The sequence below is a fragment of the Oryza brachyantha genome, chromosome 3 (assembly GCF_000231095.2).
Source record: "Oryza brachyantha chromosome 3, ObraRS2, whole genome shotgun sequence".
Lineage (NCBI taxonomy): Eukaryota > Viridiplantae > Streptophyta > Magnoliopsida > Poales > Poaceae > Oryza > Oryza brachyantha.
The window spans coordinates 732,012-752,829 of NC_023165.2; the positions used below are offsets into that span (position 1 = coordinate 732,012).

The following is a 20,818-nucleotide window of genomic DNA, read 5'->3' on the forward strand; positions in this document are numbered from 1 at the left end:
TTCCCCAACGGGTAATGGGGACGGGTATATAGAGAACGTCTCCATACCCGCCATAACCGCTGGGTATTGATTCTTGCCCATTTTGATACCCGTGGGGAGAGATATTATCTCATACCCGTCCCCTAATAAAGGAAATACCCGTCGGGTATCAGGGCCCATTGCCATCCCTGGTTGCCGGCTTGCCGCTCGTCGGCGGCGCCGTCATCCACAGTCCGGCGAGATGGCGCGGCCGTGTGAGGCAGGCAGAGGCTAGGGTCACGTCGGCAACCAGGAGACACCAACCAAACACGACAGCAAACGCAGCAGCCGAGAGCCCCGGATCCGTCAGGTCAGTCGGACCCCGCTTTATCAAAAAATAAACGACGGCTCGTTGGATTGGGGGAGGACGACTGCTACTCTGCGCCGCCGCCATGGCTACCTCCTCGCTAGTCCCGCGCGCCCACCTCACTCCGCGCCTCGCGGCCTCGACGGCCCCTCCTTGCAGCGCCCCCCGCTTCGCGGTCCGGGGCCGCCGTGGCCTTGTCGCCGGCGTGCGGTGCCAGGCGCAGGCCAGCGACATGGACGGGCACTACATGCGCCGGTGCGTCGAGCTGGCGCGCAAGGCGGCCGGCCACACCAGCCCGAACCCCATGGTCGGCTGTGTCGTTGTCCGCGATGGCCGCGTCGTCGGCGAGGGTTTCCATCCCAAAGCCGGCCAGCCGCACGCCGAGGTCACCTCTCTCGCAATCTTTACTTTTTTGGTGTTTGTTTTCCCCCCGGATATGTTGATTTTTTTCAGTGTTGCTTTCTGCAAGATCAAAAATTGAATCTTTGTTATATCCGTCCAACCCTGATGCAATCATTATGCATATTGAGTTAAGATTTCGCCGTAATCTTTTTTTTTTCCTCCACACCATCCGTAGCACTGCAGCGTGCTGACCTTGCAATTTGTGCACGTGGTAAAGAAGGAAATTGTAAATATGAATACAAGTAATAAAATTTAAACTCGTTGTAAAAGCATGTAGTACATTGCATTATTGTACTAGTAAATACTGTCCATTGCCTAACCAATTGATGATAATGTATAATGAAGTTGATGATATCCTGACGTAGTATCGTGCAACCATCTGCAGGTATTTGCCCTAAGAGATGCTGGGGATTTAGCAGAGAATGCAACAGCTTATGTGAGCTTGGAGCCTTGCAACCATTATGGGAGGACTCCTCCCTGCACCGAAGCACTCATCAGTGCAAAAGTTAAGGATGTTGTGGTGGGGATGACTGATCCAAATCCTATCGTGGCATCCAAGGGGATTGAACGGCTCAAAAGTGCCGGGATAGATGTGAGATTGTGCTTGGAGGAAGAATCGGCATGCCGCAAGCTTAACGAGGCTTACATCCATCGCATGCTTACTGGGAAGGCCTTTGCGACTTTAAGGTAAATTTGCAAATATCTTTGCAGTTTTTTTGTTTGTCTGAAGTACAATGTGGGGTGTTGGTAATGGTTTATCTTTGCCACATGAATAACAGAACTACACTCTCAATGAATGGAGTTGTTGTAAATCAAATTGGGAGTAAAGCTGATCAGCCTGAAGGATACTACTCGCAGTTACTGAAAGAATACGATGGAGTCATAATTTCAAGCAATTTTGCCAAGACGACTACCTTGCCAATATCCCGTGAAGCTGGTGCGAAGCAGCCTCTTTATATCATCATAGCACAGGGCGAAGACTCCCAATTAAACATTCCGTTTCTCAAAGAAGAGCATGCTTCCGAGGCAGTAGTTATAACAGATAGTCCTATAACTGTGGAGCCAGCAGGAGTTGAAGTTCTAGCCCTAGATCGGATGAGCCTGGAGTCCATTCTTCAACTTCTTGCACAACGAGGGTTGTGTAGTGTGTTGGTTGATTTCAGGGAGGCTGGAGGAGGCATTGCATCGCTTCTCAACAACTTTCAGGAGGAGAAGCAGGTGCAGAAGGTTGTTGTGGAGCTCCTGCCTGTCTGGACGGTGAGCAAAGGGCCGAGCGACCTGGCATTTGGTGGAAACCAGTCATTTCCACTGAAGGATGTGGAGCACAAGGAGGTAAATGGATGCGTGCTGCTTGAGGGCTATGTGTAACATCTTATTTTGTTTGAGTTGGATCCTGACCTGAATAGCACTGATTGTTTACCTCTCTCTGGTAAACTTTCAGTATGTAAACTTAAGCCTGAATATGCATTTTCCGTTCTACTTTTGTATACCATAGCACATACTTTTTGATTAGCAAGAGAGATTATCCCCCATTTCCATCACCAGAAATTTATGCGGTTTTTACAGCTAATATTGTACAAGATATACCGCATAACTCTTCTGCAAAATTGCTCTTTGCAAAAAGGCAGGCATAATATCGGCTAGTTAAGGTTCTAGCCAATTACATAAGCCAGGGTGGACAAAAGTTTCATCAGAACAGACTTTTGCTAAAGCAAAATAGAAACAGAAAGGAAGATGTGCAGCACTTTGTGATCCAAGACCTTCAGTGATTGCAATCTTCTTCTACTCTGCTTCAATTGGACTCATTTGCAGTCATGCTCCATCCATATCTTGATTCGAACACCTCATCAGTCACCCGTTTTAATTTAGCAGCCACGTGCACCTTTGCAATCTTCTTCGCCCATCCTCCGTTTTCTGCAAGATCCAAACACAACTCTGTACATGATTTAGGTCGGTGAGATCAGTTGGGCGTTTCTAGCTTTCCAAATCGTCCAAAAAACCATCATAAAAGTCTTGCCTTCGTCGAACGAACTTGTGAACATTTGCTTGTGGTGTGCATGCATAGTGCCTACTTCACATGTGCGTGAACACACTTGTAAAAATATGTTTTAGACCACCTTTTATCGTTAAAATTTCACTTTCGACCCTTTCAATTTGGATCAGTTGTTTTTTGTTTCTAACGTTTTTTACCACCCCAGACCATTTCTTCGTCGTATCATACTTACTTCATCCGTTTCAAAATATAATCATTGCTAGAGTTAAAATTTTATATCACGGTGTAAGCATTTCTAAATTGATTCACATGATTTCAATCATACCAATGATTCTGAAGCTACTTAAATGCTTAAAATGAGAATATAATCAATTCAAAATTTAAAAATTAACCGCTATATCGACTAAAAGGAAATCTTTAAAATATTTTTAGTTTACTAAAGAAATTATTTATAATAATTATATTTTAAAACGAAGGCAGCTCCTGTAGGACAACAAATCCCTCATCTTATATTTTTGTCATGGTAAAGACTAAATTTGGTTAAAGGATAACCTTAGCTAAAACTGCAGTACACGACAGTACCTAGTCCAAAGTAGCAAAAAGTTTGGATAAAAATGATCCAAAATAAAATTTTGATCAAAAGTAATCCAAATACCATTCACTTTTAGAAAAGCCACTGATATGGAGGTGCACGTGCTCGGGTGGCTGGAACGGCTCATGCCGCGGATCAAGCCCAGCGCAGCGAGCGAGAAAACTTCTCCGCGCAGTTGGACTCCACTCCTCTGCTTCCCAGCTCTCTGTTGTGTCCTCTTGTCCACCATGGCGTCGGAATCCGAATGCGCTGCCGTTGAGCTGCCGCACGTGCACCTGCACCCCGGCGGCACTGAGCCGCTGGCCCGCATCGCCGTCGACTACTGCCCCGAGGCCTGCCGCCACGCACCCGACGACGGCGAGATCCATGTCACCTACGACGACCGCGGCGGCGCGCGCTGGCGCTCCCGCTGCCGCTTCCTCCCCGGCGGCGCCGTCGCCGCCACCATCCGCGCGCCTGCCGGGGACACCGCCGGCCTCAACTACAACCTCTACCTCTCCTCCCTCGAGGGCTCCCGCGACATGGACGAGATCGACTTCGAGTTCCTCGGCCACGACAAGTGCGCCGTGCAGACCAACTTCCACGTCGCCGGCGGAGGCGGGAGGGAGCAGATCCACCGCCTCCCGTTCGACTCCTCCGACGGCTTCCACCACTACGCCATCGCCTGGGGCGCCGAGGCGATCGAGTGGCGCATTGACGGCGAGCTGATCCGGAGGGACGAGCGCGTCGCTGGCGAGCCGTGGCCGGAGAAGCCCATGTTCCTGTACGCGTCCGTGTGGGATGCCAGCCACATCAACGACGGCAAGTGGACCGGCACCTACCACGGCCGCGACGCGCCGTACGTCTGCAGCTACAAGGATATCAGGGTTCCCCTTGCGCTCTCGTTGGAAGAAGTGGAAGATCCGTACCAGTGTGCAACTGCCGGTGATGCGCCTGCTGCCACCGCCGCCGCCGATGCTGTAGAAAAGGTGGATGCAGATGTGCCTGCTGCCACCACCGCCGCTGATGCTGTGGATGCCGGAGATGCGTCTGCTACCTCCGCCGTCGCTGATGCTGTGGATGCCGGGGATGCGCCTGCTGCTGCCGCCGATGCTGTGGATGCAGGAGATGCGCCTGCTGCCACCGCCGCCGCCGATGCTGTGGAAGGGGTGGACGCCGGAGCTGGTAAAGATTAGATCTTTGGGCTGTACTGCTGTCGTTTGAAGGTTTGATCGCGGCAACTGGTAACAATAAAATGAAATCGTGTATAAGTTGGTTCAATGTAATGTCTGGTATCTGAATGTTCTGCATTTGGGTATGATGTTTCAGCATCGTTGTTCAGCATAATTTTCTTGTTCTTCGTTCGGTGATATATGTGTATCTTTTGTACTACGTATTAAGATATGATCCAAGGCTTATCCACGGTATAATTTTCAGGCTCCCTTTGAATCAAAGGAAATTCATAGTAATTTTAGAGAATTTCATTCTTACAGAAATTTTTCCTATAAAGCTCTTTAAATTAAATGAATAAACCCTATAAAATCTTATGAAATTCATATGAAATGTTTATGAAATTCATATGGAATCTCTCTTTAAGTTTTGGAGAAAATTTAATAAGAGGTATAACCTCATAGAAAAAATCTTTTGAGTTTTATCTCTCCTCTAATTCGTGTGTTTTTCCTGTGGTCCAATCAAATGGCTATTCTTACGTTTTTTCTGTGTTTTGCAATCATCTGTTTTACACTTATATTCCTGTCAATCTTATATTTTTCCTATTCCTCTATTTTTTTTCATTCCTATGATTCAAAGGGGCCCTCAGTTTAAAATAATTAATTTTAGTCATTTATATCCTTAACTAGCTAAAAAAACTCAGAAAATCATTTCTAAAATCTGAGCAATGTCAAACACCCTCCAAGTGATGAAGGGAAAATACCGGTACTTCCGTTCCTCCTTTGCCATGAGCTTTACTCTCACCCATCCTTTTATACCACGAGATACTAGTACTATGAGCTACTAATATCCCTATTCGTGCTATCCATTCCATAATCAAGCTGGTACCTCAAGATCTTGAGATAATATGCAACCGTGACCGTTCGATCTATCATCACTAACAGTCGGAATTTTAGTACCAACTTGATCGTGAGCTGGATAGTATGAGTGTGGTACTAGTACCTCGCGATATAAAAGGAAAGATGGAAGTAAACTTCTTTGCCATATATCTTACCCATGATAACCATCTAATGACGCATTTACGCGGTCGGCATATATTTTTCTAGATGATATTTTTTTGATATAAAAATTATTATTTTCCTGATAAGACTTTTCTATTATAATTTTGTGGATATTTTTTTTACAAACGAGAAGTTCTTTTATTCCGTGTATGAAAGAGGCGCATATGTGCAATTAGAAGTAGCCGTATGTCAGTCCAGGGCTCCGTCTCTAAGGCCCATGAACTATAAAAAGGCCCAAATCGGAGGGAGACAACCTCCCGTGGCAACCAACCGCACCGCGGCGCGCGGCGAAGTCGGTCGGCATAGAGCAACCGAGCGCGACGCGATGGCAAACGTGGCGCTGCTGTCCGCCGCCTCACCCTCCACCTTCTCCCCCGCTCCCCGGGCCCGCCTCCTCCTCCTCGCTCGCTGCCCTCCGCCTCGCCGCTCCGCCTTCCCCGGAACAGCAGCCTCCCGGCTCTCCATCAGTAAGCCCGCCTCCCCCCGCTTACCAGTTCGTGCCTCACCTCTTTCACTTAGCTCGCCGCTGTGCTCCTGCGCCGCGCCCAACTTTTCCAGTTTAGATTTGCCGGTGTCCTGTACGGTTGTACTGTGGATTCTATACTAGCGCTGATTCTGATGAGGAGAAGGGAACTCCAGCGAGGGAGATGAAGTGAGGGCCACAGGATTTGGATTGTAGTCTGGGTTTGCTCTGAGCCGCCGCAAATGGTAGTGGTGGGGTGCTGGCTGTCGATTCCAGTTTCCACGGGTAGTTGATGGCATTGCTCAATTCCACTGCCGCAATAGCTGTTCATGTTATGCACCATGTTGTTTTGTTCGTATTTCCCTCTTATAGTGTCTTTGCGCAAATTGCCAGTGGCTGCATTGAGTCATGATCCGATCAGGGAATGGATTCTCACCGAAGGGAAGGCCACCAAGATCACAGGAGTCAGCTCCATTGGTGGTGGATGCATTAATTCTGCTCAGTGCTACAGGACCGATGCCGGTTCCTTCTTTGTGAAGACCAATAGGTGTGCCAAGTTCCTTTGCGAATTAATGATTTGGGTTTTGTAGTGGTAATGAAGGAATAAATAAGTTGCTTTTTCTGCCAGGCGTATTGGTCCGTCTATGTTTGAAGGGGAGGCTCTTGGTTTGAAGGCAATGTATGACACAAATTCAATCCGTGTTCCATTGCCGTACAAGGTTAGTACAGGCTTTTCGTCTAAAACAAAAATGGGGTTAGGAAAGGATCATGTGCATGTTTTCATGATGCCAGAACGGTATAGTACATTGCATGTAAACACATGAGTGCTTTTATTGTCATACACATACACAATGGATGTATTTCTATGATTTGTTAATGTCCCAGACCTAACGACGAGTTCTACTAATTGATTGGCATGAAACTGCATGTTTTTAGTACTGCTCATCTGATTATTGATATTTGTTCCATTACCTGCGATGCCTGATATTTACTAACTGGGTTAGAATTGCTAGGCAACCAGTTGGCACAGATGATTGTGTATTTGTGTAGGTATATGTTGTGTTGTGTTTTCATTAGTTGCCTGAATCAGCTTCATTTTCTTCTTAGGACTTAAAAGTTTTTATTTCATTTAATTTATTCTCCATGCACCTGTTGGTACAGGTTGGAACGTTACCAACTGCTGGTTCTTTTATAATCATGGAGTTTATTGAATTCGGTCGTTCTAGAGGTGACCAGGTAAAGTTATAAAAATATAGTTTAGACTGGAACCTTTCCTAAAATCCTTTGTGGTTAAAAATCATTTGTTTTCAGTCAGCTTTGGGAAGGAAGCTAGCTGAAATGCATAAAGCTGCCAAGTCTGATAAGGGCTATGGTTTCTATGTTGACAATACAATTGGAAGGTATCATATCCCTTATGCCTGCACAATATAGCTTTGCTGAAACATGGCATATCGATAAAGTTTCATTGCAATTTCTAGAACTTTTCTAATGATCCTCTTCTCTTACTGTAGCACCCCGCAAATTAACACTTGGACTGCCGACTGGATTGAGTTTTACTCAAAGCATCGATTGGGCTTCCAATTAGAGCTGATAACCCAACGATTTGGAGATTCAGCAATATATGAAAAAGGTGCTAGGAGAAAGGACAACATATAAATCAAGCATCTGCCATTTCTTCTTAATCTGTGATCCTTCATCTTTGCTAACTTATGCTCCGTAAGTGCAGGTCAGCGATTGATCAATAATATGCTTCCACTTTTTGAGGGTGCTGTTATTGAGCCATGCTTGCTTCACGGGGATCTATGGAGTGGAAACATAAGCTCTGATACTAATGGTGATCCTGTAATATTGGACCCAGCCTGCTACTGTACGTTATATTCTCCGTTTTCCAATTCCAGACCCATGGTTATGGATTGGAATAGAATTTTCTTACTAGTCATGAATGCAAGTGTTAATGGGCCGAGTCTCTTGGGTTCTTTCACAATCCTATTTAATCCTTAAAAAAATTTAGCTCAAAAATCTGTAAAGGTTTAGCTCCAACCCGTTTTAAACCCAACCTTTAAATTTTATAGGCAAAATAGTTGGCCCATTACCAGCCTTAGTCATGGATATTGCTTGCATTGCAGCACATTTTTCTAATTTTGCAAGGAACGTGATTATTGGTTGCATTACCAGTAAAGTGGCCTCTTATTATTTTTGCCATCGAAGACAAATATACATTGCATGCTTCTGATAATAATGTGCACTGAAGTGCTCAATATTTTTGTGTACCTGGATTACTGATTGTCTCACCAATGGCTCGTCATGACCTGTAGACAACTCGATGAAGGAAACTTATTGCTGTTTAACTGCAGATGGCCACAATGAAGCAGAGTTTGGTATGTCATGGTGTGCTGGATTTGGCGGGGAATTCTATAACTCCTATTTTCAGGTATTAACTTTCTTATTATGTTTCATGTATATGTTTAAGTACCAGCACTGCAGATCAAGAGTACATTTCATACTCTGAAATGCTGAAATCCATCGTCGTTGATTATTTTGTTACATGTCAGATTTTCGCTATAGTTGCCTATACAGTGAACCTGCAGATACTGGATCTGAAAAACTGCAGTTAGAGTTCCTTGGGATAGGTCTGACAAGACAATATGAATGGTATTACTTTAATGACTTCCAACAATACCTAATTTGCTGGCCCAGGTGTAGATAATTCTCTATTTGAGTGATTAACGCGGTAATTTTCTAGACCTTGAGAGCAAACATAGAGGCTACCTTCTCTACTTTTTTAGTAACGTTGTATACGTATTTGGATACAGGATTAGTGACTTGTAGCAATCAAAGAGTGCATAATCTGGGAGTACTCCCACAAAATAAAGCCCCCACCCCCACCTTTAGCTTTTCTTCTGAGGTGCATTCCTGATGCGGCATGTGTCACATCAATTCTGCTTAGTGCTTCTCTCTCCCTGTTTTGGGGTATTTTACTAAATCTGTCGGATGGATTACAGAGTGCTCAGTTCTTTAGTACTAGTATGAATTCGATGGTGAGTGTAAATGCGTGTATACTTTACTCTTGCACAGGTGATGCCGAAACAGCCAGGCTTTGAGAAGAGGAGGGACTTGTATCTTCTGTACCATTATCTGAATCACTACAATCTTTTTGGCTCCGGGTACCGCTCATCAGCTATGTCCATTATCGACGACTACTTGAGGATGCTGAAGGCTTAGCTTTACTTCTGTTTCCATCGCAAAGAACAGAATGAAGAAGAGGTACGTATATATGTCATGTTTCTTATATACTGTATAGTCTCGATACGTTGTGAATCCATTGTGAAATAAACATAACCGTATCAACCGAAAGGTCGTCAAATCTGCAAATATCTTACTGTTGATCCACCGTGACCCTGTTTCCGGATGTGCTAGGTGTCGCGCAAGAACAACGCATTCTTTTCCTTTTTCATCTTTTGTGGTGGACGAGTATGATACTGTCGTCAGACGAGAACGGGTCAACGTGACAACCATCCTCTGACCTACTTAATCTAGCCAGTCAAGTAGTCAACTGAAATGACACTATGATAACATGCACTTGTGCTACTTGGATATCCTTAACAACAAATGTAAAGGCGATAGATAGTATCATCCTTGCCCACGCACTGAAGACATTTTTAACTACCTAAGTCCACCCAACGTGGCGGACTGCTATTCGACCCCTGCTAAAAGAGCATCACAAACTTTAGGATTTGTTGCACCCTGTGCTCCCCAGCTAATCCCTAGCAAAGCAAGCAACCGCAAACGCGTCTCAAATATTCTTTTTCACCACCTACTCCCCTGTTTTTAAACCCTCGTCACGATCCTTAGTCTCACGTTTCACTTGCATCATTTCGTGAACGTTTCTTGTGCGTGTTACGTTTTCTGCGTTTCACCTGTGCAGCACAGTCCGTTTGCTTCGTTGGCTTGTTTCGAGTTCAAGTGTGTAGCATAAGATAGAGATGGAGCAAGACGAGAGCTCGGGCGTGCAGCCGCTGACCGGGAGGCGCGTGCGCGCGGACACGAGGCACCCGGTGTACCGCGGCATACGGCTCCGCAGCGGCAAGTGGGTGTCGGAGATCCGCGAGCCGGGCAAGTCCAGCAGGATCTGGCTCGGCACGTTCCCGGCGCCCGAGATGGCCGCCGCGGCCTACGACGTCGCCGCATTGGCGCTGCGCGGCGCCGAGGCCGCGCTCAACTTCCCCGGCAGTGGCACGGCCACGTCGCGCCCGGTGCCGGCCTCCAGCTCCCCCGACGACATCCGCGCCGCAGCCGCCGCGATGATCGGCTCCCGAAACCGTGATGACCCGCCCGACGCCACAACCACGTCTCGGGCGTCGCCGGAGGCCGCCGTCGCCGCTGGCACTTGTGATCAGAGACGCGTCGTGGACGTGGACGACGTCTTCGAGATGCCGCGGCTGCTGGCGAGCATGGCCGAGGGCCTGATGATGAGCCCGCCGAGGCTGAGCCCCGCGACGGACGGCGGCGGCGTGTCGACGGAGGACGACGAGGACGAGGACGGCATGAGCCTGTGGAACCATTGCTGAAATGAACTTTTTTACGTGTGCGTATACGCATTTGCAGGACAGAAGACACCATCACACCATGTATGCGGGTATGCCCGTTTGTTCGTAACTTCGTATGTTTTCTGTGCCCACGTAGTACGTACTCGGCACGTATGCGAGATAGGAACGGAGCAGAGCAGGATACTGACTTTTATCGTAGGCGTCCTGTAACGTGTATACGGCTATATGGTCACTCGACTAATCCGTAGATTGAGTTATGGCTGAAACGCCGCTTCTGATACATAATTCGTTGTACAGCATTTGGCAGGATTTTCCCTTTAAATGAAATGTTGTGACCAAATTGGCAATACACCGGCTGTACTTACACGTATAACTAGCTAGCTGCTGTCCTCTCCCTCTCGGAGCCTCATTCGCCGAATTTAATTGTGCCATTCAGAGCATATCCTCGGGATTGGGGACATCGAACGATAGGCTAGTCTCAATGCATAATTTCATGGTATAGTTAACAAGACTAAAAACTAGGTAACCGAGCTAGATTAGTTTTATGGGGATAAAACTTCTCTCTCATCTTATAAAACTCCCTTATTTAATGACCATGTTAAATTAGCAATTTTGTTGATATGGCATACTATTTAATATACATGACACCCCATAAAACATGTATTAAGACTAGCCTTATGATTCAGTTTCTTCATAACTATCTCCCTCTTTTGGTTTAGGCTTATACTTATAAGCCAAGATTTAAAATTTTAACCCTTAAATTTAGAGTTGATTTTAGGGTTTTTTAATTATACTTTATTTTTTAGCATTGACTTTTGGATCGCTAAAAATACGCATATAAAAAGTTTTATTCTCAATTTTTTTTTACAAATATGTCATTTGATTTTTCACTCTAACACCAAAAAGATTACCCTATTTATTTACTGAGTTGATACTATAGTTGTTGATACAGGGTCCCCTTACCCTATTCACCCGAGTGTGGATTGGTTATGCCTCGGGAGCATGTTGAGACAATATGTCCCGGGAGCATGTTGAGACAATATGTCTGGGATGTATGTCGGAATATGTGAATTACATAAGTGTCTCATAATAAATGTATTTCTAAAATTCAAGTTTATCCTATAAGAGTGTATCTGTGAAGTATTAGTTGTTTCATCAATCACCTCATATTAAAATCTCTATCCATTTTACCCTACCTACCTCTAACACCATCCCGTCTCATTATTTAATGAGTGATATTTAAGTTATCTTTTCATGCAACTAATTTGCCTCCGCGGTGCTAGAAATACACTTATATTAGAATGGAGGGTGTACTTTTTTTCTACACTGGTTGCTATAAATTTCTTACATTTTAAACTGGGTCTTACACATGTGGCCAGTTGGTGAGAGATGTGAAATAATACACCGAAAGATTGGTGCTAAAATGAGTGCTATATCACTTGATATACCAACACATCTTTCCTCTCCGGTCGGTTAGAGATAAATGTGAGTCGACCTATCTATAAGGCCATCCTCAATGTGAGTTTCATGGACACGATTACCTTGAGTGACATATCATCTAAAAGTGTGAAACTAGGATAAAACACCCCTCTCTCAATGCATAGTTTTATCTATTGTTGTTTTCTAGATTGCATGCAAGACACAAACTATCTAGGTAATAGTGCATAGAATGTTTCATCTCTATGAAACTCATTTCATCTCTCTCTTCATTAATAGTTTGCCACATCATCAAAAATGTATATATAACACTCTATTTATTGCCCATAAAACTTCCGTTGAGACTGGCCCAATATGTTGCCGGCTTTAGTTCAACTGCATTTCTCGATATACATAAACATATTTTCCCACCGGTCACCAGTGATATGGTTGCACCAAAGCATATTCACGGAGCTAAGGAAAAGAGAAATACATACAAAATGCGTGACAGGAAAAAACAATCATGTACAGATGCAAGAACACTCACCATACAACTGTAGCAACAAAAAAGTAAATAGAGTTGGTTGAAGTTATGCCGTCATAACTGTTCCCGGTTGGTCCTAAAACGAGGTCAAGTATGCTTAAACCAAGGTCGCACCAACTATTTATTATGCCATAGCCATAAGCATGAAGGCAGAAGTGTAGATCCAAACATGTGTGTCGGAGGCGGAGCGAAGCTAAGGTCCCGACCGCACGGCCGTCCATCTCGTCCACCACTATGGACGACAACACCGAACGACCTTAATATAATCACCGTGTTGTTCTACGCCTCAAACTAAACAACGCAATGCGTGCATTTTGCCAACTTCAACACTCAACCCGTGAAGTTATATTGTTTGGGATAGAGCAGTAGCCTGGTTCGATCTGGACTGGTTGTACGTGCTGTAGGAAAAGTTTTATGTCGGGCCATCTTTCCGTTGAGTCGATCAGCCTCGGCATCACCAAACATTTTAGCTCAGGTCCTCAAGACCGAAATCTGAGTTCCAGTGCGCTCCTTTCTGTTGAGGGTGGCGTGAGACTCGTTGCCAAGCCAAAGGTGTCACACATGTCGTCCCCCAGTCAAAGGCATCAACTCCTGGGCAGCCAGGGCACGCACGCACGCACGTACGGGCACATCAGCGCGCCGTACCCGGGCATCTCGGCGGGCGAAACAAGCCCAGCGGACTCCGTCTCGAAATCGAATCCGCGAGGCGCGGGCCGACCGTGCACACGTGATGATCAAGCGCTGCCACTGCTGCGGCGTGCGCGCGATCCACGTACCGTTGACGAGTACGCGCGTGGGCGCCGGCGAATGGCACAGCGTGATCACGCCTTCTCGTACCGCGACGCAGATCGATCGGCACCGGCGGACTAGGGGCAGGCAGGCGAAGCCAGCTGGGTATCTGCAACGGGCAGGCTGGAGCGGGACCCCGTCCCCGCGCGACGCGCGTGCTGAAGGCCAAGTACGATTGCCTGCCTCCTGCGTCCTGCGACCTCCTCGAGGACTCCGAGACGCCGGGCTACGGGCGGGGACCTCCTTGCTTGCAGCTGCCTGGAATGGCCTCCCCATCCCGACACATTGCCTGCGGATCGTGTGAGGTGAGGCACTGCTTGCATCCGGCAGTTGGCACTTGTGAGCTCAGCTCATCTATGGACCGTTTTGTTCGACGCGACTAGTACTGGAATAATATCCTCTCTCCCCCTTTTGCAATTGCCGGCCTGCATGCCGCTACTGTTGGCGGCATCAACAGATTCATTCATGATCACACAGCTTGTTTCATAATTTCTGACTGAAAGTCTGAATCTGACAGCATCTGCTGGCTTCTCGTTTCATAATTCAAGGGGCATCTAACGTTTAATTGGCACAGCTGGAGCGCTGGAGCCCAAATCTAGAGGTACTCGCTCCTACTAGCAGTAATTAACAGCAGCACGGGACGATACACATAGTAGTAGTACCATGATATACCCGCCCCCTACATGGCCCTACATGTGCGCATCCGTACTTTCTATTTTACACTGTGTACACGAACTGAACCTTCCTGCCGGCGACGAATCAATCCTGACCACGCGGAAGCACCATCGAAGGTTCAGAGGTCAATGCCTTGCCTTCAGCGTCGTCTCAGTAGATCGATCGATTTAGGGCTTGGTTAGTTCCTAATTTTTTTTTCTAAAAACATTACATCGAATTTTTGTACATCTAAAAACATTAAACAAAACATAGATAAATGAAAAAACTAATTACACAGTTATGAAATAAATCTTGAGATGAATCTTTTGAGCCTAATTAGTTCACGATTAGCTATAAGTGCTACAGTAATCAACATGTGCTAATGACGAATTAATTAGGTTCAAAAGATTCGTCTCGCGGTTTTTAGGCTAACCGTGAAATTCATTTTTTCGTTTGTGTTCAAAAACCTCTTCCGACATCCGGTCAAACGTTCGATATAATGTTTTTGCCAAAAAATTTGGCAACTAAACACCACCTTAGGCCTTGTTTAGTTCCTAAAATTTTTTCCCAAAAAAATCACACTGAATTTTTGGACACCTAAATAAAGCATTAAACATAAATGAACCAAAAAACTAATTGCATAGTTATGAAAGAAATCTTGAGACGAATCTTTTGAGCCTAATTAGCTCATGATTAGCCATAATTGCTACAGTAACCAACATGTGCTAATGACGGATTAATTAGGCAAAAGATTCGTCTCGCGGTTTATAGGCTAGCCGTGAAATTTGTTTTTTTATTCATGTTCAAAAACCCATTTCGATATCCAATTAAACGTTTGATGTGATGTTTTTGCCAAAGAAATTTGGCAACTAAACACCACCTTAGTTACCGTTTACTGCCAGCCTCAGGCGACAAAAATGGCGTGGTCTAGCAATTGCATGCGTGCTCCACCTCTACTGCCGTAATTTACAGCGACTAGAAGATGGAGTAGTTGTCAGAGCAACATAATACGTACATCAAATGAGCTTTGCTGCCGGTCTGCCTTGATTTTGGAAGTAAATTGCACCGCTGGTACTCGTTTGACAATATTGACGGGGGAGTGAATTCAGGGATATGTACAAAGACATCGTAAGGTATACAACTTGTGAAGGCAAAGATAAGGAACTGAACTTAAGAACAGCATTGCTGCGAATCATAAGCCGATAGATACAAGAACCCGTCAAATAAGCATTGTTGTTCACCTAAACAATGCGTCAATACAGGATATGTGGTGAGCTACTGCAATATTATCTGAACCTTTGGACCCCCGAGTAAAAGGCGGTGTGCTTCCGTGAAGCATGAAGTCGGCAGCCAAATCTCAACAAGACATAAGTAGGCAAACGGCTTCTCCACATGTCAGCATTTTGCAATTTTATTTGTCAAATCCAAATATGAGAAGTGGAGTATCACTTAGTGACCAACTGACCCGACACTACATTCTTTAATTGCAGACCTCAGAGCACGTATGTACTCTTGTAAAACAGTGATTATACTTGGAGTATACGACGAATACTCCGTATCATACTCTGCCGACCGGGACCGGCTCAAGAAAAATACGAGAGTGCCCTGCTGTTTGCTGCTCGATCGATGCCAAGGTAACCAGTGGCGACCACTGTCCCCTACTCCACTGGAATAGCGCGCCATCTTTAAACGCTCGCTAGTCACTGCGTCCGTGCATCTGTTTCTACTTAAGCTGAGTCCCAGCTGACAATCTGCCACTGCTCAAGCTCAGTTAACTCCTCTCCCTTCCCTTCCCTTCCCTTCCCTTCCCTTCTCTCCTCTTCAGCTCAACACGCCCGCTGCCCGCCACTGCCAGCGTCTCCCTCCCGCGCGCGCGCGTGCATCTCTCGCGCGCGCACATGGCAACACCATAGCGCGCCGCCACTTGCCACCACGCTGCAGCTCGATCCACACTCCCACAGCTGGGACGATGGCGGTGGCGGCGGCGGCGAGGACTAGGATGACGCCGTTGACGCTGCGGGACTTCCTGGAGCAGTCAAGCAGCGAAGGCTTCCGCTCGTACCCGCGCTTCCCGGCCGCCGATGACGGCGGCGTGGGGGACCTCGCGCCGCCGGTGCGCCTCCTCATCGAGGCCGGGCTCCGCCGGAGCCCCTCGCGGTCGCCCTCCTTCTATTCCTTCTTCCACAAGAGCCCCGGCACGCTCTCCAAGATCTCGCGCCTCTCCAGGAGCCTCTCGCGGCGGTTCAGGGGAGGCTTCTTGAGGCGCCGCGAGGATGGCGACGACGAGGAAGACGACATTGACGTCGACGAGAGGGACTCGTTCGGGCTGCCGTCGCCGGTGGTGAGCAGCTGCTCCTCGTCGGAGTGGGAGCGCGCCGAGTCATCATGCACGGAGCTGGCGACGACGACGGAGGAGGGGGAGGAGGAGAAGTGTGCGTCCGAGTACGAAAAGACGTCGCAGTCAAGCACCGGCGGGAGCATCGCCTTCCATGGCGCTGCCGACGCCGGAGGAGACGGGCACAAGGTGAGTGTTGTTAATGTCGCTTCCATTATTGTGCGTTTTGTTAGTTGGGATGGCATAAATACCATCAAGTGTGGTGGTGATCGATCACCATGTCCATGCACGCTTTGTGGGCCAAAATCATCCATGCATCTGTTCTGCTATCAGGTCAAAATCTCTGTCACGAGCGAAACGGCAAATATCTGTCAATTTTTTTACCTAATTTTCTAATCAGTGTTCGTTTCCTCTAAAGAATATCTTTGAATTTAATTTGAACCTTGTCCTTGTGTAACCTTACATGCTACACCAACCTCAGAGACCTCATTTGAAGCTGGATTTTCAGAGTTGTAGAATTATACTATTGAGATGCACTTGCTAATTACCGGAGTATCCGGTTCCAGATTCAATCTAAGCATGCCCAATTTGATGCCTAGAGCAACATGAGCAATTTAGGTGTGTTTATTGTGGTCTTTGAAACTGTGGGCATATGAGTGTGGTACTGTAGAAAATTTTAAATTAGTCCCTCCTAATCAGAGAGAGACATGATGGATGGGTACCTTTTATTAGTGAAACCGAAATATTCTCTCCCTGGTTGATGCGATTGAAGTGACTAGGGTAGCCTTGGATTGTACCCCGTCGTCAACTCAAGTGATTAACCACACACACCGACAGACGGCGAGCGGGTGCCGGCGTTGTTGGATACTCGTCAAAATCTGCAAAAAGATCATCGCGACGTGCCTCTGCAATCTGAAATGGGGGGAGTGAAGTGGTTTCTCTCTTCAACCGCGGTAGTAATAACTGATCACATTGGTGGAGTAGCTCCAGACTCCAGTCCAGTCCAGTGCGAGGAACTCTACCCTGTAGATGCAGTGACAAGTTGAAGCTCCCCGGGCCTAGCATCAGGATTAGATAGCTCTTGGGATTAGCAACATATATCGTCTCTCCCATCCCGTGGAGCCATGACCAGTAAATTATACGGAGTACTAGTACTGCTCTATGTAGTTATGCGGATCTGAGTAGGGTGTGAACCATGACAAGTACATTAAAATCCAGCCAGGTTGGAGTAGCATTTGTGGAGCCGTGGACACTGTTGTTTTTTTCTGAACAAGTGAAGGGTGGTACCGTGGTAGCAACCTCTCCGGCTCGATCTCTGCCTCCGAGGAATCAGAGGCCACCTCATCACATGAGACCATTAGCACCACGTTCTTCAGTTTTGTTCTATCTACGGCCGTCGTCCGTGCTGTGCTGCTCGGTGAGACCACCGGACTTAATGACCTTGTCAAGGAGCAGTTAGCAACAAAAGAAAAACCTGTCGATATCGCTCGTGTTGGTGTCGTTTGGTCCTCCTTATGGTTCCATCTGTTGAGCTTGTCTTTTCCGGAGAGAAGAATGTCCATTTCCTTGAAACCATTTCGTACGACGTACTATGAATATAGCTGTTGCACTGTCATAGCTGTGGTGGGCAATTTAGGTGGCGTTTAGATTGAGAATATTTTTGGAAGAAATGTCACATCACATGTTTGACCGAATGTCGGAAGGGGTTTTCGGACACGAATGGAAAAACGAATTTCACGGCTAGCCTAGAAACCACGAGACGAATCTTTTGAGCCTAACTAATCTGTCATTAGCACATGTTGGTTACTGTAGCACTTATGGCTAATCATGGGCTAATTAGGCTCAAAAGATTCGTGTTAAGATTTCTTCCATAACTGTGCAATTAGTTTTTTGGTTTATCTATGTTTAATGCTTTATTTAGGTGTCTAAAAATTTGATGTAATGTTTTTGGAAAAAAATTTTGAACTAAACAAGGCCTTAATCATGGTCATAAGTGGCTAAAGTTACAATGCTAATGTCATGGATACGTGGATGCATATGCAGGAGGAGGTGGATGGCGAGCCCGTGGGGTGCAACTTGGAGATGGAGGACAAGCCACAGCTGAGCCCCGTGTCCGTTATGGATTTCCCCTACGACGACGACGACGAAGACGACGACCACGGCGAGGAAGGAAGCGATCCCGGCGGCATGTGCTCGCCGTCCTTCCAGCAATGCCTCGCCGAGCTCCAGAGTAAGCTGGCTTCGCTCTCCCCCCTTCGTAGCTGCTCCTAGTTCAGCGGTGGCGCCTCCTGACCTATCTAGCTTGATGCTTGATTAGTGTGCCACTCCAGGAACTAGCTAGTTCAAATAGTACTAGTAGATGTACCAGCAGTACACACTTTATGCGTTGCCCGGACAGGATATGGGCATTAACGCCGGGCCAACGCTTCAATTGTTGTGTTCCGTTCCGGAACCTGCTCCTCGCACCGGCACGCACACGGTTGGACCACAGGCTCGCAGCTGCATTTTGTAGTAAAATGGAACGTGCCCGCCGGCCGTTCCAGTTTCCAAACCCTGCACCGCTTCGCGTGTGAGGACTAATCTCAACGGAGTAGAGAAACAATTTGACTCCTGCCTCTATGCATTAACAAATCGCCCTCAACAACACGCATTGGCGTGCCACAGGAGTATAATAGCATAGCGTGGTAGGTACTGACTCGTTGCATGTGATTGTGACGACTGTCCGAATCACGCCCCCAGGTCAACTGCCGTGGATCGAGCGGTACACCAATCAAGGCCAAAACAATACTGTACCAGCCGTAGTAATTGCTGATCCGTGGAGTACTACAGCGACACGGTTTGGTAAAATAATCCGTGGACTGACACCCGGGTCTGGTTGCATGGGTGCAGGATCGAAGGCGGAGCTGCTGCACAAGATCCGACGGCTGGAAAAACTCAAGACGCAGGTGGTCGTCCCCGTGGATCTCGAGGCGCAGTTCACCGAGTCGGATTCCGGGCTATCCCACGACGCGTGCACCGAGCGCACGAATGCCAACACCAACTCGACTTCTGATGACACCGCGACGACGACGACTGCGCCGGCGACGCCACGCTCCGGCGGCGAACGGCAATGCACGGACGACGACGACCAAGACGATGGTCACGGCGCGGAGCAGCAGCAGCACGGCCGCTTGCTTGCGCGGCTGCTCGAGTCGGTTGCTGTTGTTGCCAAAGACGAGATCACCGAGTGGCTCCTGCTCGACTTCTTCGCCGAGGGAGTCGACCGGCTCAGGGCGGCGGGCAAGCCTATCAGCGATCGCGAGGAAGCGGTGCTGCTGCGCGCCGCCGGGGAGTGGGCGCGCGGCGCCGGACAGCAGTGGGGCGTCGGGGACGTGGTGTTCTCCGGGTGGGCGGCGGTGGCGGACATGGAGCGGAGCCGGAGGTGGATGTGCGTCGCCGAGGAGAGGCAGGACGCCGGCGCGGAGGTGGAGGGCCTCGTGATGGACGCACTGGTGGACGAGCTGGTCGACGACTTGCGCGGTGCTGGTGCGGCGGCAGTTGGACCGGAGTTGCACGGCGTAGCGGGGTGTAACGTTTTGTGGGGACGTTAACTTGAGTGTTAACGTGACAGGTTTTACGCCGAATCGTTAAAAAGAACAGGGATGTGTGTGCACGAGGTGCGGCTTTCAGTCATGGGCTTTATGACTTTTCCAAGACGAATTAGTACATACTAGTAAATTAATAATTCAATGTCAGATATATGATGAACACCGTTCCTGAACCTGAAAGAGTTCTGCTAGGACATTGCATGTTTATTCTGTACAGATTCCATAGGCTTCTGATTAAGATTGGAAGGCTATTTCGGGCCAAGACCTACGCAATTTGCGAGGCCTGCCCCGTATGAAGAACGAACCCCCAACGGCCCAGACTGATCGGGTAGGAGACCAGACAGGCCGTGTTCTGTGGATTTCACAGAAGAATAATTCTTTCGTGATTACTTTATTTCGGAAATCGGGAGTCTGTATCACAAAGGGAAGAGATAGACAGCTACGTGGTCTGTTTTGTTTATAAAAATAAAAACAATTTCGCGTGATCATCTTGCGTTATCTCCATACAATGCCTATATTAATCTAACGCATCAAACAAAAAACAATGCAGATCTAGGAGCTAGCAGCAGCATACGAGTGAATTCGCGCCGTTGATAATTAATCTTGATGTCGCTGGGTTATATTGAGTTTGAAAAATTTTGAAAAAAAACTAAGCAATATATTTACTTTATATACTTGTTCATATACTTGTTCTTAGCGGTATAAAAGCAAACACTGAATAATAAAATACAATAAAAATTTATAAAATCAGCTTTAAATTTAAAGTCAATAATTTAGATTTTATAGTCCATAACCATAAGCAGAACCACAAAAGATGCGTTGCATGTGTCGAGCGCGCAACGATTCAAGCAACGCTGGTCAAACGATGGGAAAACATGGAGGCGTACTGGCATAGTACAACGAGTACTTTGCCTGTGTACAACGAAGACACACTCACAGTCAACTCTTCGCGATGGATGCT

At 47.1% G+C, this 20,818-nt stretch overlaps 5 protein-coding genes across 6 annotated transcripts; all 5 read left to right on the top strand.

Annotated features, from left to right (window-relative positions):
• Positions 1 to 71: 71 nt before the first annotated feature.
• LOC102714814 (riboflavin biosynthesis protein PYRD, chloroplastic) lies at positions 72 to 2,245 on the top strand. The gene is made up of 3 exons (XM_006649216.3): positions 72 to 710; positions 1,113 to 1,414; positions 1,507 to 2,245. The coding sequence occupies exons 1-3, from the start codon at positions 411 to 413 to the stop codon at positions 2,093 to 2,095; spliced, it is 1,191 nt and encodes a 396-aa protein (XP_006649279.2). The 5' UTR covers positions 72 to 410; the 3' UTR covers positions 2,096 to 2,245.
• A 1,186-nt stretch (positions 2,246 to 3,431) lies between these two features.
• Positions 3,432 to 4,728, top strand: LOC102715096 (probable xyloglucan endotransglucosylase/hydrolase protein 30). Its single transcript, XM_040522401.1, has one exon. The coding sequence runs from the start codon at positions 3,438 to 3,440 to the stop codon at positions 4,485 to 4,487; it is 1,050 nt and encodes a 349-aa protein (XP_040378335.1). The 5' UTR covers positions 3,432 to 3,437; the 3' UTR covers positions 4,488 to 4,728.
• Positions 4,729 to 5,801: 1,073 nt separating this feature from the next.
• On the top strand, positions 5,802 to 9,437 carry LOC102715375 (protein-ribulosamine 3-kinase, chloroplastic). 2 transcript variants are annotated; one of them, XM_006649217.2, is made up of 9 exons: positions 5,802 to 5,989; positions 6,379 to 6,532; positions 6,614 to 6,704; positions 7,147 to 7,221; positions 7,297 to 7,385; positions 7,497 to 7,615; positions 7,712 to 7,852; positions 8,340 to 8,416; positions 9,061 to 9,437. In XM_006649217.2, the coding sequence occupies exons 1-9, from the start codon at positions 5,848 to 5,850 to the stop codon at positions 9,205 to 9,207; spliced, it is 1,035 nt and encodes a 344-aa protein (XP_006649280.1). In that variant the 5' UTR covers positions 5,802 to 5,847; the 3' UTR covers positions 9,208 to 9,437. The 2 variants fall into 2 exon arrangements, with proteins under 2 accessions (XP_006649280.1, XP_015690369.1); XM_015834883.1 differs by lacking the exon at positions 5,802 to 5,989 and adding an exon at positions 6,213 to 6,270.
• Positions 9,438 to 9,522: 85 nt separating this feature from the next.
• On the top strand, positions 9,523 to 10,873 carry LOC121053779 (ethylene-responsive transcription factor ERF027-like). The gene has a single exon (XM_040521529.1). It carries the CDS (start codon positions 9,969 to 9,971, stop codon positions 10,551 to 10,553), a length of 585 nt encoding a protein of 194 aa, XP_040377463.1. The 5' UTR covers positions 9,523 to 9,968; the 3' UTR covers positions 10,554 to 10,873.
• A 4,830-nt stretch (positions 10,874 to 15,703) lies between these two features.
• LOC102714719 lies at positions 15,704 to 20,041 on the top strand. The gene is made up of 3 exons (XM_040522391.1): positions 15,704 to 16,459; positions 18,314 to 18,500; positions 19,160 to 20,041. The coding sequence occupies exons 1-3, from the start codon at positions 15,905 to 15,907 to the stop codon at positions 19,858 to 19,860; spliced, it is 1,443 nt and encodes a 480-aa protein (XP_040378325.1). The 5' UTR covers positions 15,704 to 15,904; the 3' UTR covers positions 19,861 to 20,041.
• The last annotated feature ends 777 nt before the right edge of the window (positions 20,042 to 20,818 follow it).